We start from the raw sequence: 20,494 nt of genomic DNA on the forward strand, positions 1-20,494 counted from the left end.
TTAAGAGTACTTGATATTAAAGTAGCTACCCCTCTTTTGTGACTCAATTTATATGATGAATAAAATACATGCTTAAAGCCCATTCTTTTTAATTTTCCATGTTCAGATTGGCTCATATGTGTTTCCTGGAGGAAAGCTATTTGTGCCCTCTCTTTTTTCAATTTAGACATAATCTTATTTCTTTTAATTGGATTCAAAACCCCATTAACATTATAGGAAATTATTTTTACCAATTCAGTTTGCATTTTTCTCTAGTAGAAAAAAAGCACTCTCCTTTTCTAACCAAACAGTAAGCAATCCCTTCTCAACAGTAAACCAAGACATATAACCACACCCTAGACATTTCTGAACGTATAACATTTGAAAATTTTTCCCGACTTCCCACAGTGAGGCTTGAGCACCGACCCGCCTCAGTTCAGAGGGATAACCTCTATCTTCACCCTGTGTTAGAGGGCCCTCAGCAGTTTGAATAATCATAGAGAATTTTCTCCTATTTATGTCTAGACCATATTGCTATCATTCAAGTTATTCCGCCTAGTTTATTTTCAGTTACCAGTTTTCATTTTACTTTTAAGTCCGATTTACTCTTTTCAGTCATTTCTCTTAATTAATCTGTATTCTCTGTACATTCGCGTCTGAATATTTGCAGCTTTTCCTTGTAGTTTGACACTCTGGTTCGAGTGGAGCGTCCTCGCCCCACTAACTGCCACGACTTCTGCCGAATCCTCTCCAGTAGTGACTCTGGTTGGGTGATAACTTTAATAGGTAGTCCCCGGTCCGCCAGGTCCAACGTTGCCTCCTCCACCGTAGCGTAAGTTTTTGTCCCTTCGTCGTAAAAGACTCTCAGCCGAGCTGGATACAGGGTCTGGAATCTCATGTTGTTTTCCTTCAGGACTCTCCGTGTTTCCGTATATTCCTTCCGTCTGGCAAGAATCCCCGGTGCGTAGTTGTGGTCTAAACTGATTTTGCAGTTGTTCCACATGAAACCTTTCTTCCTTCGTTCTGTAACTGAGAAATCTGATCAGAATCGATCTGGGCTGGGCGCCTGCCGGAGGCTGTCATGGGAGGTTTTAACATGCAGGTCGATTGGGAAAATCAGGTTGGTAATGGATCTCAAGAGAGTTCAATGCTTAAGAGATGTTCGCATTCTTTCCAAGAAGTCTAGAACACAAGAGCAAGGATCTGATTCTGAGGCTTTCTAAGGCACTGGTGAGGCCTCACCTTGAATACTGTGAACAGTTTTGGGCCCCTCATCTTAGAAAACATGTGCTGGCATTGGAGAGGATCCAGAGGAGGTTCACAAGGATGATTCCAGGGTTATCATACAAGGAACGTTTGATGGCTCTGGGTCTGTACTCGCTGGAATTCAGAAGGTTGAGGGGAGATCTCATCGAAACCATTCAAATGTTGAAAGGCCTAGACACAGTAGATGTGGAAAGGATGTTTCCCGTGGTGGGAGAGTCTAGGACAAGAGGGCACAGCCTCAGGATAGAGGGGCGCCCTTTCAAAACAGAGATGCGGAGAAACTTCTTTAGCCAAAGGGTGGTGAATTTGTGGAATTTGTTGCCACATGCAGCTGTGGAAGCCAGGTCGTTTGGTGTATTTAAGGCAGAGATTGATAGGTTCTTGATTGGACATGGTATCAAAGGTTATGGGGAGAAGACCAGGAACTGGGGTTGAGGGGGTTAAAAAAAAGGATCAGCTATGATTGAATGGCAAAGCAGACTCGATGGGCCAGATGGCTTAATTCTGCTCCTATGTCTTATATGGAACCAATAACTGGGAAGGCCTGCCAAGAATATAAAGAAGTGGAGTGAGGCACTTGAAAAGGAAACTAGGATGACCAAAAGGGACACTGAAAAATCACTGGTAGACAAGGTTAAAGTCAATCTGAAGGCTTCCTGTAAGTATATTAAAGGTTAAAGAATACCCGGGAGAAAGTAGAGCCCATTAAAGACAACAGGAACAATCTGTGTGTCGAGCTGGAAGGTTTTGGTAAGGTCAAAAATGAATGCTTTTCATCAGTATTCACAATTGAAACAAATTTTGTGATTGGAGAATTTGGTGAAGCTGTAGGTGGAAGTCTAGTACAGATCTCCATAAATGAAGAGGAGGTACTTAATGGTGGATAAATCTCCAGGTATGAGATTTATCCCAGGCTGCTCCAAGAGGCAAGAGGAGAAATTTCTGGGTATCTTGCTGGGATTTTGAAATCTTCACTGGACACAAGGGAGGACAGTAAATGTGATTCCCCTTTTCAATAAGTACAGCAGGCAAACAGCTGGTAACTATACACCTAATACCAGTGATAGGGAAGAGATTGGAAAAATATTCTGTGGGAGAGGATTAATGATCACTTGTTAAGGCAGGCTCCAATCAGCTGATATGGCTTAGTCAGAGGAATACAGACTGAATTGTTTGAAGAGGCGTGAAGTGCATTGATGAGGGTAGGGCAGTAGATGTGATTTACATGGCCCTCAACAAGGTCACACATGGGAGATTCATTCAATAGGTAGGTACATCCAAAAGGTTAGCGCCCATGGAATCCAGGGCAACTTGGCAAACTAGGTCCAAAATGTGCCTGGCAGTAGGGGACAGAGCAAACTGGTAGAGAGTTATTTTTGCAATTAAATGCCTCTGGGTCCCACATCACAAGATCACAAGACAAAGGAGCAGAAGTAGGCCATTCGGCCCATCGAGTCTGCTCCGCACCTCCCCCTCAAGCTAAACTATTCACCCATCTAGTTCCAATTTCCGGTTTTTTCCCCATATCCCTTGATACCCTGACTAATTAGATACCTGTCAATCTCCTCCTTAAACACCCTCCACAGCTGTATGTGGCAACGAATTCCACAAATCCACGACCCTCTGGCTAAAAAAATTTCTCATCACCTCTGTTTTAACTGGGTACCCTCTAATTCTAAGACTATGGCCTCTTGTCCTGGACTCACCCACCAAGGGAAACAACTTTTCCACATCTACTCTGTCCAACCCTTTCAATATTCGAAATGTTTCTATGAGATTCCCTCTCATTCTTCTATACTCTAATGAACACAGTCCAAGAGCCGACAAGCACTCCTCATATGTTAGCCCCTGCGTTCCAGGAATCATCCTCATAAATCTTCTCTGCATTCTCTCCAACATCAGTACATCCTTTCTAAGATAGGGGGCCCAAAACTGCACAGTATTCCAAATGAGGTCTCACTAATGCCCCATAGAGCCTCATCAACACCTCCTTACTCTTATACACTATTCCTCTTGAAATGAATGCCAACATAGCATTCGCTTTCCTTACCGCCGTCCCAGCAACAAGACCCGTGCTGTTTGCAATATACATGAGGATCTTGAATATCGATGTGGGAAGCAAAATCAATAGGTTTGCAGATAGCACACAGATTGTCGGAGTTCTTGACTGTGAGGGGTATAGTCAGCTCCTGAAAGATATTGAGCTAAAGGCGCAATGGGGTGAAAAATGGCATACAGAGTCAAATCCGGACAAATGTGAAGTGATGTATTTTGGAGGCTACGATATACAGCATGAATGGGTGGGTCAGGAAGATGTGAGAAACAGTGGGACTGTAGAGTACAAATCCAAAGACCCTTGAATGTGGCAACACAGGTAGATAACATGGTTAGGAAGTCACTTGTATTAATTAGTCAGGGCACTGAATATAGAGTGGGGAGTTTATGCATGCATCAACTTTATAAAACCTTAGATATGAGAGATTACTCTGGCCAGTGCTGATACTGCTTCAGTTAACCAGAGGTCAAATGATTACCTATAAAACTTCAAGTTACAGAGTAGAAGTACCCAGAGCAAGTTGCTAGTCTTTCTGTATATTTCTGTCAATACTGTATTGTAGCAGGCAAGAGGTGATGCCTTGTGATAATGGGCCATAGAATTCACAGGGGAAAATAACCATAAAATCTCGTGTGTGTATTATATTATATGTACAAACTAACATATCCATACCTATGAATACAAAATACTGTTACACAAAGGTATTTCGTCCACTAATCATACAGAAACATTGTATGCGTTTCATTAAAATGGAAAATAAAGTGAAAAGTTTTGTCGTGCATATGTCAGCTAAGAGTACCTTCTTTAGTGTGGAACTCAGATACATCGCCTGGAGATACTTCTTCATCACTGGACATCCCTTTGTGATGGTCTGCTTCCTTGCCTGCCACCTTTCTTAAGTGTTCCCTGTGAGCCCTATGCAATACAAGCAATGCATGCAAATTTAATTATTTCTCAGTGAACACTGCCTAATTAACTTTGGATGAGTAGTAGATTTACAGGTTTATTACCTTCTTGCTTCTCGTTTTTCGATGCGCTGTTGTTTTGATTTGACACTGTCTTTGTCAATCTCCACTTTGTCTGTAGAAATGAGCATTGAGATTTGCCCAATGAATCATTAAGTGATACTTATCACAAGTAATGCGACGATACTGTGATTTCTAAATAATAATTCATTTTAAACTTAGTTTATGCCTTCACTATTCCATAGTTTCTGTCATAATTCACAAGAACAATGGATTAAATAAATAAATACAAAGAAATAAAAGCAGAATTGTGGCTTTCTGCATTGTCAGCATTTTTGGACTGTACTGAAATACTAATGTATTTACTGCTGGAATTTATAACCACCAAGGATTAAATGATTTGTTTGAAATTTACTTAAAATTATAAGGTGTATAAGATGATGAGAGGCATTAATCGTGTGGATAGTCAGAGGCTTTTTCCCAGGGCAGAAGTGGCTAACACGAGAGGGCACAGTTTTAAGGTGCTTGGAAGTAGGTACAGAGGAGATATCAAGGGTAAGTGTTTTCTTTTTTACGCAGAGAGCGGTGAGTGCATGGAATGGGCTGCCGGTGACGGTGGTGGAGGCAGATATGATAGGGTCTTTTAAGAGATTCCTGGACAGGTATATGGAGTTCAGAAAAATAGAAGGCTATGAGTAACACTAGGTAATTTCTCAGGTAAGGACATGTTCAGCACAGCTTTGTGGACCGAAGGGCCTGTATTGTGCTGTAGGTTTTCCAGGTTTCTAAAATAATCAACCAAATCAAATGTCAACTGTAAAGCATGATTTAAAGATGAGCCAAGCAAAAAGTTAATGGTAAATGATTAAACTAACTTGACAGCTGCCAGATATCAGATGATTCATCTTGAATATCATCCTGTCTGCGTTGCAAAAGTTTTCTTGTCTGTTCCTGCAGTAACTGATGCATTTCAGATTCCAGTTCATTGATGAGATGTATCTAGAAGAAATTACTTCAGTAAATTCCTTTCCTCTCTACTGCACAGATGGAATTATGCTGCACAATGCTGTTGCTGTACTGTTTCTTGAATTTTATAGACATATACAGAATCTCAACATCCTTGAGTGCGTATACACACACAACACACACACACACACACACACACACACACACACACACACACACACACACACACACACACACACACCCCTAAGAAATATCAGTGCTGGAGAATGTACAGCTTTTACTTTCTGAAATTTAAAACACAAGCATCAATAACTTTAATTTCTATTTTAAACTTCCTGCCATCAGATTTCTGAATAGTCCAAGATCACTAACTCATTATTCATCTACTGTGCTATTTATTTATTTTTGTAACTTACAGAATTTTTTTTCATGATATACGTGAGTGATAATAAACCTGATTTGGATTGTGCATCGGTGTTCAGTTAAGGCTGAGTCTCTGAGTACAGAAACAGCCCCTTTTGGCCGATTGTGAACATACCAGCCATCGTGTCTCTTCTATACTAACCCATTTTCATTACATCTGTAACCCCGTATGTATTGGCAATTCAAGTGCTTCCGTAGATACTTCTTAAAGGTTGCAGAACTTGTCTCCACCTCACACTCAGATAGTGCTTTCCAGATTCTGATCATCTTCTGTTTTTCTTCCAATCTCCTCGAAATCTGTTATCTGTACCCCTAAACCTATCCTCTCTAGTACTAATCATCTCTTTTGGGGAAAGGTTTCTTAGTATCCTATATACAGTCCTCGTAATTTTGTATACCGCCATCAGGTCTCCCCTCAATCTCCTTTGCTCCAAGGAAGATCTGTCTCTACGGCACCTTGGACTTGTACACCAATATTCCTCTGTTCTTTGGTATTCCTGAAGGTCCTATCATTCATTATAAATGTTACCCATCTCAAAAATCCTGTGCTTATGAGCTACTCAATTGTGCTGGCAATGGCAAAGGCATGTAATGAATCTGAAGAAAACTCCAAGGTTCCGAATGAGGAAGTCTCTCATGAGGAATATCCTGTAATGTTTCAAAGTACAATGTTGGTCCAACCATGAGTTGCCAAACTCCAATGCAGTCACACCTCACACAAAGGATAACAGAACTGAACCACCCTAACCCTAGATCATGGTTGCACCAGTTCCTCGGCACAACTTCCAAGGCCCAACTATCTTCAGCTACTTCAACTATCACCTTCCTTTGATTATTGCAGCAGAAGTGAGGGGCTTTGCTAACGATTGAGTAAGGTTGAAATTCTACATGCAACACCTCATGCAAATGTAGCATCCCTGTTTACATGCAATAGATCTAAGAATTCCCGCTGTGATGATTAGGGTCAACTTCAGTCTTCCTTTGTGAGAGATACGACTCCAGTTATTAGAGAGCTCCTCCTCTGATACGCGCTAAGTGGCAAGTAGTGCCAAACAATGACCCTCAACAAGAGAGTTGAGCCACCTGCCTTAGCACTAACATGACGCAATCTCCTACCATTAATGTCCTAGGGTTTACAACTAGACAAAAACTCAGCTGGAACAATCACTGGATATGGGAGCAAGTAACAACCTGGCTGACCTCTGGCTAGAACTTCTGTGACACTCCAAAGCCACCGCACTACATGCAAGGCAAGTCAAGACCATGACGGAATGTGCTACATTTGCCTGAATCACAGCAGTTCAAGCAACACTTGAAAAAAGTGAAACCAAATGGGAGAAACCAGCCTGGATGAATTCAATCCACCATCCAAAACATATTCTTTCCAATAAGCAGTATGTACAATGCAGATATTCAACCACACTCTGCTGACCACCACTATCATACAAAAGGCAAATGTCAGCTGATGCTTGGGAACACTAGTTAACCTTCAAGTCAACACCTTTTTGATTTGAAAATATATTCTTTGCCCTTCATCATCATTGAATCCAAATCCTAAAACTCCTTTCCAAACACCAGAAGAACTACGCACTTTCAAGATGGTGTGTTCACAGAAGGTGCATAGTATTTCCATCCATTTATGTTTCCTTTTTGCAGACCTCTACATTAATTCAGTTACTGCAATGCAAAATGACTCATATTTCATATAGTCAATCTAGCTCAATGGGTGTAGATTTTGCTGCCAAAGACCCACAATTATTTTCATACCATTACAACAGATTACTCATGATACTTCTTAAATGAAAGGAACTTAATTTCTTTTTAACCATCCTGGTTTCAATCCAATAATCCCCACTGAAGTTAATGGCTTGCAGATCCTGCATCACCAGGAGTCCAACAATGTCTGCATAAATTCTGAATTTACAAGTTTGACTAAACTTGCTTGGAAGACCGAGACATGTTGACATTTAAGAAAGCAAATGCCAATGGTTCCATTCTTGTAATATAGACAAGTTGGTCCAAATCTTATAGCCCGTCTGTGTTCCCTTAGTTTGGATTCAGAGAAGTATTAAAATGAAAGATTTATTGATTGCAAGATAGATCAAGTCACAAAATATCTCTGAAAAACACTGGTCCTTTTAGTTCATTCTTGTACCTTTTCATTGAAGCAGTTGACGAGATTTTTTACATAGGTTCGCATTTCTTGATAAAACCGGTATCGAATACCAGAATCAGAAACGGCTTCCAAATGTTCAATTGTACATCGTGAACTCTCAGCAGTTTCTTGGATCTTCTCCTGTTCACGATGATGGGAGTAGTGAACTTCTTGCAAGGATTCCAATCTGAAGAAACGTTACCTTATCGTTAACAACTCAGTTTAGAAATGAAGTAAGAAGCTTAAAATCCAATAAAACCATAATAATCAGTGACTAACTTTGACCTCATAGCCCATACACTTAGTAAATTAAATTGGCAAACTTAACAGGCAGGAGGTAAGATTTTAACCTTTCTCTCAATGATAGCAAAACACAAGAGCTGGCCACTGACCTCAGTGAGAGTGGCAGTGCCAATTCATCTGTCTACATGAACGGATCAAGGTCAAGAGGGTGGAGAGCTTCAACTTTCTGAGAGCGAACATCAACAACAACCTGTCCAGGTCCAACTACCCTGCCTTATTTAAACAGCCAGCCTAATCAAAGAAACACACACAGAATGCTGGAGGAACTCAGCGGGTCAGGCAGCATCTATGGAAAAAAGTCACCAGTCAACATTTCCAGCTGAAACCCTTAATCAGGACAGGAAAAAAAGTTGAGATTTCAGGCTAAGAATTGTCTGTGTGTTGCTTTGATTTTCAGCGTCTTCAGATTTTCTTTTATTTGAGCACAATCAAAGAACCCACTCACCTTCTGTCTTCTCCCTACCTATCAAGCAGAAGATGGATAAGCCTGACTACACATTTCACTGTCAAGGACAGCTTCTATCCCACTGTTCTAAAACTACTGAATGGTATAAGATGGACTCTTGACCTCAAAATCTACCTTTTGAAGGAGAGGGATAGAGACTTGGGACCAGAGGTAGGCAGCTGGGGAGAGGTGGATTATTGTGAAGGGAGAAATAAAGGGAATGAGGAGGTAGTGAGGGATCGGATGAATAAAAACCAAGACAAAGGGAATAAAAGAATAAGAAATGATAGTGGAGAAAGCTCTGAAAGTGAGGAAGATGAACAAGCTCAGAGAGGAGGTGTTGTTATAATTAGGTTTAATGAGAAGGCTCAGGGACATATGAAGAAAATTAACCTGTTTGTGCTAACAACAACTCTGACAAATTAGATAGGGGAAATAGTATTTGCAAAAGTCCTTAATGATGGCAACTTATTGGTAAGATGTGCGAATGAAGAACAACTTGAGAAAGCACTCAAGCTAAAAGAGATAGGAAAATGCAAGGTGGAATACACTGGGAGGGTGGGAGCACAAAATAGTGGTTGTAAAGGAGTGATCACGGGGATACCAATGAGTATAAATATGGAGGAGATAAAGAGGAATATCAAAGGAGGGAAAGTAATGAATGTTCAAAGACTGAAAACAACAAAGGAGGGAGTGAAAAAGGAAAGTGAATCAGTATTGATTGAATTTGAAGAAGAAAGAGTGCCAAGGAAGGTGTTCCTGGGTTTCATGAGTTACCCAGTAAGGGTGCATGTGCCAAAGCCACTGAGGTGCTATAATTGTTAAAGGTTTGGACACGTGGCTAAAAACTGTAAAAGGCAGAGGAGATGTGCTAGATGTGGGGGTGATCATGAATATGGAAAGTGCAGAACAGGAGTTCAACCAAAATGCTGCAATTGTGGAGGAGCTCATAATGTTGCATATAGTGGGTGTGAGGTTGTGAGACGGGAGACTAAAATTCAAGAAATAAGAGTGAAAAGAAAGATCACTTATGCAGAAGCTGTAAGAATGTCAAGAGAGCAGAATAATGCTCCTAATGGACAGGGAGCAATAGGGATACGAGAGATGCAACAAAGAACAAATGACAGGATTTATGTAGACAAAAAGGCTCTAGTAACATTCATTGCAGGAGTGATTAATAGTACGGCTGAGGTAAAGTCAAAAAGTGACAAAATTCAGCTGGTAGTAAAAGCAGCAGTAAACCATTTAGGGTTAGTAGGACTGACATGGGAGGAAGTGAGGGAGAACCTCAGTAATCAGTCAAGCCAGGAAGTGTCATGTGTTGGTTAATACTAATTATGGTGATTCTTTTACAATGGAATGCAAGGAGCTTACTGGCCAATAGCCAGGAATTCAAGCACTTTATTAAAGAAATGGTTGTAAAACCGGATGTAGTGTGTATTCAGGAAACTTGGCTGAAACCAACTTTAGACTTTGTGGTATATGGGTATACAATGATAAGGAAAGATAGAAATCTAGGGGGAGGAGGGGATTGTGCTATGTTAATCAAGCAGGGTATACCATATAGGGTACTGGAAAAAGGAGATGATCAGGAATACATAGTGGTGGAAGTGTGGGAGAGAGGGGAGGGAGTGGTTATAATTAACTACTACAATCCATGTAAAAGGTTGGATTTGGACAGCCTATTACAGATACAAGGACAAAACAGACATAAAGTAGTGTGGTGTGCAGATTTCAATGCTCATAGCACAATATGGGGGGATCAGATTACAGATCCAAATGGAAAGGTAATTGAAGATTTGATGGAAGAAAGGGATTTGGTGTGTATGAATGATGGTAGTGGCACAAGGATAGATATAACAACAGGAACTGAGTCAGTGTTAGATATTACGTTAGTGTCTAATACCTTGGCTGGCTTTAGTAACTGGGGAGTTTGGACTGCTTCAACAGTAGGCAGTGATCACTACCCAGTTTTGTGTTCAGTGGGTGAAAGTGTTGAAGTAAGACCAGGTGGCGGAACCCCAAAGTGGGTGTTTGAAAAAGCTGATTGGGGTAAGTTCCAGAAATTGAGTGAAGAAGGGTTGACAAAGATTGATATTTCTGGAAATGTAGATGAATTAAACAGTCAGGTGACTTCAGCAATTATCATGGCAGTAGAAGGATCTATACCTAGGAGTAAAAATAGGATGAATAGAAAACTGGTATCATGGTGGACAGAGGAATGTTGTCAGGCCGTAAAAAACAGAAATAGAGTATTCAGGCTAGTTAAAAGAACCCATAATATGCAGCATTTGGTCCAATATAAGAAAGCACAAGCAGTGGTGAGAAGAACTATATGTCAAGCTAAAAGGGCAAGTTGATGGAGTTTTTGCGACAAGGTAGGAAGAACAACACCTGTGGGAGAGAAATGGGGAATGATTAAGAGGATGGGAGGAGATAGAAGGGAATGGGGAATATCCAGTAATGATATCTGAGGAGGAAACTGCGGTCTCCAGTAGGGATAAGGCTGAGGTCATGGCCAAGTCATTTGTACTGATACACAGTTCAGAAAATTTGTCTGAAGGAGGGAGAAGAAGAAGGGAAAGGATAATGAGCCAACACCCAGGTGTGTTAAGCAGGAGGGAAGGAACAGATGATATAATTGATGATCCATTTACATTAGCAGAAATGGTGAGAGCAATAAAGAGATCGAGACCAACCTCCCCGGGGGAAGATCTGATATGCTCTGTGATGCTAAAAAATCTAGGAGAAGGAGCGCTCTTGAAGTGGCTGCATTTTTATAACAGAGCGTGGGAGGAGGGAAGATTACCAAGTGCATGGAAAGAAGCAGTAGTAATTCCAATAAGGAAGCCTGGCAAGGATCTGTCAAAACCCACTAGCTACAGACCAATTGCATTAACATCAAGTATATGTAAGATAATGGAAAGGATGATAACAGAAAGGTTATCATATGAGCTTGAGAAAAGGGGAATGCTGGCAAGTTATCAGAGTGGTTTTAGAAAGGGAAGGAATTCCACGGACTCAGTGACTATGTTAGAGACTGAAATAAGGAAGGCCCAGGCAAATAAAGAGTCAGTAGTGGCAGTGTTCTTTGACATTGAAAAAGCCTATGATATGATGTGGAAGGAAGGATTATTAATTAAACTGCACAAGATGGGGGTTGGTGGGAGAGTTTTTAATTGGATTCAAGATTTTTTGTTTGGTAGAAAAATTCAAGTTCGGATTGGATCAGAATTATCAAAACAGTACATAGTGGAAAATGGCACACCTCAAGGCAGTGTGATTAGCCCGTTACTTTTCATCATTATGATCAATGATGTCTTCACAAAGGTACCAGTGGATATAGGTAGGTGACTGTTTGCGGATGATGGGGCCTTGTGGAAAAGAGGCAGGAACATGGACCATATAATCAGGAAACTACAAGAAGCAATTGATGAAGTGGTGGAGTGGGGTTATGATTGGGGATGTAGATTTTCAGTAGATAAAACTCAAACTGTATTTTTTACCAGGAAAAGGGTTGAGGTAGGGAAGAAGTTAAGGATGTATGGGGTTGAATTAGAAAGGGTTGCATCATTTAAATTTCTGGGAGTTATATTTGATTCATGATTAACATGGGCAGACCATATCAGGAAAGTTGAGGAGAAATGTAAAAAAGTAATAAATGTGATGAGATGTTTGACTGGTAGGGAATGGGGAGCAAGTTGTTCAGCTTTGAAGGGAATGTATGTGGCTTTAGTAAGATCTGTATTGGATTATGGAAATATAGTATATGGATCAGCAGCTAGGTCTCTTATAAAGAAACTGGATGTGATTCAGGCTCAGGCCTTGAGAGTGTGCAGTGGGGCTTTTAAAACGTCACCAGTGTCAGCACTACAGGTAGAAATGGGAATAATGCCTTTGGAACTAAGAAGGATGCAACTGATGGCAAACTATTGGGCTAACTTGCAGGGGCACAATGATTCTCACCCTACTAAAGGAGTGTTGCAGGAGTGCTGGGAAAATGGGAGGTTTCAGAGGGATACCTTTAGTTGGGTAGGGAATGATATCGCGAAAGAATGTGGAGTGTTTGATCTGAGGATAAGTCCTTCAGTAGTTTATCCGGTTGTAGCTCCATGGAAGCTTGTATGGCCTGACATAGACTGGCATTTGTTAGAGGTAAAAAGGAAAGAAAGATATAAAACAGATTTGGTAAATGCACTTAACTGTCATGTGATGGAAAAGTATAGTGATTATACTCACATTTATACGGATGGTGCGAAGGAACCTGAAACAGGAGTGACAGGGTTTGGGGTGGTAATACCAGCAAAAGAAATTGGAATCAGCAGAAGAACATCTAATAAGTTAGGGGTGTTTACAGTGGAGATGCTGGCAGTGTTGGTTGCGTTACAATGGGTGCAGAAAGCCAGACAAGCCAAAGCATTGATATGTTCAGATTCATCCTCAGTTCTAGCAAGTTTAAGGTCTTTTCACACAAACAGTCGGCAAGATGTACTTTATGAAGTCCTTCAGTTAGTTACAAGAATTGCAAATCAGGGAGGTCAGGTAAAATATCTATCGATTCCAGCACATGTAGGGGTGAAGGGGAATGAGAGGGTGGATGAGTTGGCAAAGAGGGCGTTAAAGAAAGAAAATGTGGAAATGCACATTAGTATCAGTAAAGCAGAGGTTAAGTGTGTAATCTGGGAAAAAGTCAACCGAATGTGGCAAGAAAGATGGGACAGGGAGGGGAAAGGGAAGCATTTATATCAAATACAAAAGAGTGTTGCAGTTACTAGGGTAGGTAATGGAAACAGAAGAGAAGAATTGTGTGGACTAGGTTAAGGCTGGGGCATTGTGCATTAAACAAAACATTGAAAATGATAGAGAAACACCAAACAACAGGAATTCTGCAGATGCTGGAAATTCAAGCAACACACATCAAAGTTGCTGGTGAACGCAGCAGGCCAAGCAGCATCTATAGGAAGAGGCGCAGTCGACGTTTCAGGCCGAGACCCTTCGTCAGGACAGGATTGTGTGAGGAATGTCAGGAAGAGGAGTCAGTAGAACAAGTAGTTCTGAGTTGCAGGAAGTATGGGATACAGAGAGAGATGATGAGAAGTAAATTAAGGGAATTGGGGATGCAGGAATTCACATTAAAAGGGTTGCTGGGCATGGGTGAGAGAGCACAAGTCCGGGTACTTTTAGCGTTTTTAAGGGGTACAGGGGTTTTTTATAGAATATGACGAATAAACAGGAATAGGATACTAGGATGGTCAAAGATGGGAGGGTGAAGTGTAGGTTTGTATATATGTGTGTGTGTGTGTGTGTGTGTGTGTGTGTGTGCGCGCACGCGCGCACGATTGGGTGAAGGGGTTTAGAATGTATGTCTCGTGCACATTCTGGAGCAGAGGGTGGCGGTAATGCACCATTAAGCTGGATGCCAACCGCCGTAAAACAAGATACAGACAGAAAGTCTACCTTGATCAATATTGTCAACTTGCACTGCACGTTTCCTGCAACTGCTGCACTTCATCCTCCACTGTTATTATTTTACCTTGTACTACCTTAGTGCAGTTATGTAATGCATTGATCTGTATGAATGGTATACAGGTGTCCCCTGCTTTACGAAAGATCGCTTTACGCCACTTCACTTTTTACGAAAGACCTACATTAGTACCTGCTTTTGCTAAACGAAAGAAATCCGAAGAGGATTTTCGCTTTTAGGAAAAAAGGCGCCCGCTTTAAAGTTGTGTTTACCCCGAAAAAGACTACCATGACCGAGAAGCCTTGCACGGGCAGGTGTGTGTGCGTGTGTGTACATGCTGATTTTTTCCTACAAATCGGTTTTGGCTAAATCCTCCCAATTCCGCTAAGTGAAACTACACTGTACATACATTATTTCTACTTTATGTAGGCTGTGTATTTATCATATCATTCCTGCTTTTACTATATGTTAGTGTTATTTTAGGTTTTATGTGCTATTTTGTATGATTTAGTAGGTTATTTTTTGGGTCTGGGAACGCTCAGAAATTTTTCCCATATAAATTAATGGTAATTGCTTCTTCACTTTACGCCATTTCGGCTTACGAAAGGTTTCATAGGAACGCTCTACTTTCGGATAGCGGGGAAACCTGTACAAGACAAATCTATCACTGTACCTCAGAACATGTGACAATAATAACCAATTTTCCAATTTAAAATGTAAACTACTTTTTAGCCTACCTATTGATTAATCGCTTTTTGACAGTTTCCAAGTTGACTGGTGGCAGTTTCTTCAGGTTGTCCAACATCTTATTCACAATGAGTGTATTTGGCCGGCTAACTGTCTCAGTAAACTGCAGCTGAAAAAAGTAATATGTATTAAGATAAAACTAATATGCATTAAGATGATTTTTTAAACAGATGAACAGCAATACTACGTCTGCAATTATATTTTATGTGTAACATCATCTGTACATGCTTGCCACAACAATTGGATTAACGGAATGATAACTCCGAAGAAAATGTTGACAGTTCAAAATGAATTGGCATTCGAATATATCTACCATCAAGCAGGGGAACACCACCACCCTGAGGTTCCCATCATCATTTAGAGTTGGATATGGTCTATCTGTTATTATGGCTATGTCTAAATCCTGGAATTCTCTACCCAATAATAGCACTGTGAATGTCCCTTCACCTGAGGGACTGCAGCATTTCAAGACAGCAACTTGCAACCACTTCCTCCCCGGCAATGTTTATGAAATGCTAGTCTTGCCAGCAACATTCTATTTCCCACAGGTCTCTGAATTCACTAAGAAGTACTACCTAATACCTGTTGGATTAGAATGAAGAATTGTTATTTTTCTTGTAGTTTGTATTACCACATAATCATGTAATTGTTCAGTAAATTTTCAATAATTGTACAGCTGATTCTGTAACTTATAGAGGCTTCTTAGTTTCTCTGCAGAGGCTGTCACGCCACCAGAATTTGGCCATTTCATAGACTACACCTCATCTCCAGTCTGAATAGGAGAGGACCACAACTTCACTTCTTTTTCCTCTCCATTCATTCCTTGTTCCTGCAACACTTAATAAAATGGCTGTAACTAAATTTAATGTCTCATCCTTGACTTTCGAAGAATGTCTGGATCGATACCACCAGATCCAATGCAGGACACACAAGAAAAACAGTGATAATTGGAAAGCGGTGAGGCATGATATCCAACTGATTTCAGTTGTAGTTGTACCCTGTATGGCATTATTTCGTATTTTCTTATGACACAGAAGAAGGACATTCAGCACAAAATCCATGACAGCTCCCAGGGTAATTCTGTCAACCCAATTCCTCTACCGTAATCCACCCTCACTTCAATGTCAATTAACTGTACCCCAATCCTCCTGCAACCGATAGGATCATATCCAGCAAACAATTAACTTATTCTTAGGTAAGAAAGCAAGGTTCAGAGAAATAACATGTTACACTGCTGAATTTAAACTTCTATAAAAACACAGAAACACACAAACTAGATGGCAAATTTGAACCCAGGTCACTGGAGCTGAGAGGCAGCTACTCCACTAGTTGTGCCACTGTGCAGCTCCAGTTCTGAAAAATTAAACATATTTGAGGGCAAGTGTGTGGTGCAGGGATGTTGAGTTTTGATACATTCATCTTTACATTTAATATTCTACAAAGGATTTCCTGCATACAAAAAATCAGTACTGTTCATCTATTCAGCTATAAATGAAAATCCTCCATTTTATTCTAGTTGGCTCTGTGCGAATTGGCATGGACAGCAAGTTAAAAAGTCTTTTCCTTCGAGGCCTCATAAGTAGCAATATTTTGCACTTTGTACAACAAAGTCCATTCTTATAAACCAAAGATTACAAATGCAGCAATTCATACCGAAAAAACTTTTACTCTTTTGATTTGCTGCTGTTCCCATATTTGCTGATCATCATCGTCATCTTCTCCTCCACTTTTTATACTCCCGCTGTCACTTTCATTTACTCCTGGAAGTACAAAATATCATGGTTGACCATAGGTAATAAGAATATAAAAACATTGGCCAAGGCAAATTTGACCCTGATCCACTGTTCAATCAAATCATAGATAAACTTTTACATGAACTTAAGCTCCTGCCTCCTCGCAATATTTCTCAATTCTTTGCTGCCTAAAGTTCACTGACATTGTGAACATGTTGACAGACTGATCCACAACCCACGGGCTAGGGAATTCCAACAGTTCACAACCCAAGAAGTGATGAAATAGTCAACCATCTCAATCGTAATTCTGAGTCCGTGATCTCAATTCTAGGTGGTCACCCCAGTGGAACTAATTACTCAGCACCAACACAATCAAACCCTCTTAGGAACTCTATGTATTCCACTGAGACTTTTGTTGCTCTAAATCAGAAGATTTAAACTCATTTTCTCAATCCTTGTCATCCCAGGAATCAATCTGTTAAAATCCATCTCACTTCCTTGAATAAAATGAAATCCTTCCTTTTCAGACAATAAATGTGATCTTTTAATCATTGTTCATATCCTGAGAAAAAATAATCCAACAATAATGGAATTTAGAAATATAGCAAAGATAAACAGCAAATGTCAATGCAAAGTAAATTTCCAGATAATACAAATACAGTAAAATTCTGATTATTCAGAAATCCCAATAGTTCAGCATCTATTCTAGTCCACGGGTGGCCAACCTTTTACATTCCATGCGTCAATTTTTTCACTCACGAGTTCAGATGTGCCATACAACTCTTGTACCCCCATTCAATTCTTGTAAATATATGTTAATATAGAACTCGTGCGTGAAAAAATCGTATCTGAACTCATGCGTGAAAAAAATTGATGCATGGAACGTAAAAGGTTGGCCACCCCTGATCTGGTCATATTTCCCATGCTCCCTACAGACACACTATAGCCCCATTTCCCATGCTTCTTTTGACTCAACAGGACACTGCTTCATGTTCTCTTCTGATTAGCCAGGGCTCTGATTCCCATTCCTCCTCCTACTCACTCATTTCAATCACTCTTTAAACTATCAAGTTCATTGGGTAATTTATTATAATTTACAACATCCAAAAAGTGAACTAAAACAAGTGTTGGTTATTAATAGAAAATAACATCCAATAGCCTGGAACATCTGTCCCAAGTATGATGGATTATAGGAATTTTATTGTACCAGGATCCCATACCAACAGCCCCACCAAATCAAAAAGACTTGGCCATTTACAATTTGCTCCAATTTTGGAACAGAACTAGATAGTACGATGAATAGATACTAGACATCACTTACTTTTTGATAACTTAAAAAATTTACAAAAGTCAATATTACAAAATACTTTCGTAGGGCTGGATTCCACATTTATGCCTGCACTGGGCTGGGCCTCTCACCACAGAACCCACTGTCACTAGTTGAATGGAATCAGAGAACCCTACAACATACAAAGAAGTCATTTAGCTCATTTTAGCAGTATCAGTTCTTTGAGAGGGCTATCCAATCAACCACCTACCCCTGCTTTTCTCCTCACTGCTAATCTTCTACTTTCAAGCATATCTCAAGAGAACTTTATTATATTTATTTCTCCCATTATATCAGTTAACACATTTCAAATCATGAGCTGTTGCATCAGATAAATTCCCAATTCATCTTTAGCGTTTTTGCCTGGTATCCGAAAACTACCTTGGGAACCCCTCTGCAATAGCTTCCACTCAGATATAGTTTGCAAATGCTTCAGAATCAAAATGAAACAACACTTTTGGATGCAGTAGAGTTAAAAAGTTGCAGCCATAATGTTCAATGTGCAACCACTTACAAGAAGTGCATCCACTTTATATTCTGGTTGCATTTGTAAAATGAAATCCTTGAGAAATGACTAAGATGTTAAGGATGGTCAAAACATCAGCTTTTTCAGAGTTATTGATTTGTGAATTGTTAATGAATAATCAGGTTATTGATATGGATAGCTGCACATCAGTGCTTTATTATAGAGGCTTAATTATTAATTTTGTTTGATGAAATAATCTCAGGAAACAAATTTCAGGGACTGCATGCTCAACTGCTTATATGACCAAGCACTGTGCATTTTCTTGGCACTTTTCTCTACTTCTTCAAAGTTACGTAATTGGCTGACAGTCAAGAGAGGCATCATGTAAATCCAAGTGGAGACACAAGGAGTACCTTTGCTTCGTCTGCTGTAACAGTCAGAATCTCCTATTGATATTTAATTCCACTTTCCATTCCCAAACTGGCACGTCTGTCCACAGACTCCCCTACTGCCTCGTTGAGGCCAGAAGCTGATTGGAGGAGCAACACCTCATATTCCATCTTGGTAGTTTCCAACCTGACAACAATGGTGATTTCTCTAACTTCCTGTAACCATTCCTTTCTGTTCATCCTTCTCCCTTGGTTTTTCTTACCCCTCTGGCCCCTTTTAACTCTTTCCTCTCCCATTTCCTGCCCTCACGATCTGCTCATCACCTCCACCTCCTCCTTCTAGTTCATTACATCTTTCCCTTTATTCCATCGTCTGTTGTCCTCTTCTATTAGATTCCTTTTTCAGCATTTATTACTTCCCAGTTTCTTACATAAATTCCTTTCCCCCTTCCCCATCTTACCCGGATTTATCTAACACTTGTTAGCTCATGCTCTTCTCCCACCCACCGCTTCACCCTTTTATTCTGGTCTCTGCCACCTTTCTAACCCAGCCTCAAAGAGTCCCGGCCCAAAATACTGACTGTTCATTTCCCTCCAGTGATGTTGTCTGACCTGCTGAGTTCTTCCAGTGTTGAGTGTGTCTCATGTAAAATCCAAGTTCTATTTATTTAACTGGCTTTACAGCTTTTGAATATGCCACCACGTGAAATTGAAGTCCTACCAATTTCTTTTGCCATTTTCTGCCTTTGCGTTTTTAGCGTTTTGGTGAAGTGTATTCGCTTCTCATCGTCATCAAGTTCATCATCGCTAGTTAGAAGCTCTTCATCAGGGACTGAAGTATCATCTCTTGCTAACGAGTGAAGAGGTATGAACTCAGCTTGAGCTCTGGCCAACTGCCGCTTTCTACGGGCAGCCTTAATGTACCTGGCATCTGGTATCTCATCTGCACTGAACAAAAATTAACAGTGTGGTCAAGAATTGATGCAATATATAAAGTCCAAAGTCTAGCATTTCACAGCTAAGAAAATTCAACTTCAACTTTCATTCTTCTATAGAAGTTACAACTTTAGAATAATGTGACATTTTATTTGAATCAACATGCAGTAAGATGTTAAGAATTATCCAATCTGATGACAAAAACACTTCAGTAATTTATGTTTATCTGAATGTAGAGAAAAAATAACTTGCATTTCTGTGCTGTCTTTAACATATTCATACACTGACATGAAGCCAAAAGCAAGACACATTACAGCAGATGCCAACATGACCTCAGAATGTCTCAAATTGCTTCAGACAATGAAACACTTATGAAGTATAATATTGTAATAATTCAGTCAGCTGGTATACACAGAGTCATAAAACACTACAGCACAGAAACAGACCTATAATCTCATCTAGTCTGTGCTGAATCATTTAAACTGCCTAGTCCCATCAACCTGCAACCGAGCCAAAGCCCTCCATACCCCACCTATACATGTACCTATCCAAACTTAAAGGTCATAGAAAATGACTCATTTCCTCATTGGAATTTTTCATAACTACTTTGCTTTTCTGGATTTGGATTCTTACATGAGGAAACCTTCTTTCTGTAACAATTCTGTCCAACTCACATAGTGTGAAAGACTTCTCAAGCACTTACAAGTTCTCCCTTTTTTAAAGCTCAACTTTAAATGTATTCTGAAACTAAAGTTGAATTCTAGGGGCGAAATTCAAATTGTTATTCTTGACATTATGGGTGAATATGTCCAAATACAACACTTGGCCATAAACTAGTAAAACTACATAATTTTACCAATTTCTGAACTTACAT

The 20,494-nt window shown here is 40.1% G+C and overlaps 1 protein-coding gene across 1 annotated transcript in view; it reads right to left on the minus strand.

The window, feature by feature from the left end:
• Positions 1-20,494, minus strand: part of LOC134338837 (intron Large complex component GCFC2-like) — a 51,435-nt gene that overhangs the window by 19,875 nt on the left and 11,066 nt on the right. The window contains exons 4-10 of the mRNA XM_063034976.1: positions 19,406-19,627; positions 16,423-16,529; positions 14,760-14,878; positions 7,811-7,997; positions 5,142-5,265; positions 4,312-4,381; positions 4,101-4,216 (exon numbers count right to left, since the gene is read on the minus strand). Of these exons, the coding sequence (XP_062891046.1) occupies positions 4,101-4,216; positions 4,312-4,381; positions 5,142-5,265; positions 7,811-7,997; positions 14,760-14,878; positions 16,423-16,529; positions 19,406-19,627 (945 nt within the window). The remainder of the gene's footprint in view (positions 1-4,100; positions 4,217-4,311; positions 4,382-5,141; positions 5,266-7,810; positions 7,998-14,759; positions 14,879-16,422; positions 16,530-19,405; positions 19,628-20,494) is intronic.

The sequence above is a fragment of the Mobula hypostoma genome, chromosome 2 (genome assembly GCF_963921235.1).
Source record: "Mobula hypostoma chromosome 2, sMobHyp1.1, whole genome shotgun sequence".
Classification (NCBI taxonomy): Eukaryota; Metazoa; Chordata; class Chondrichthyes; order Myliobatiformes; family Myliobatidae; genus Mobula; species Mobula hypostoma.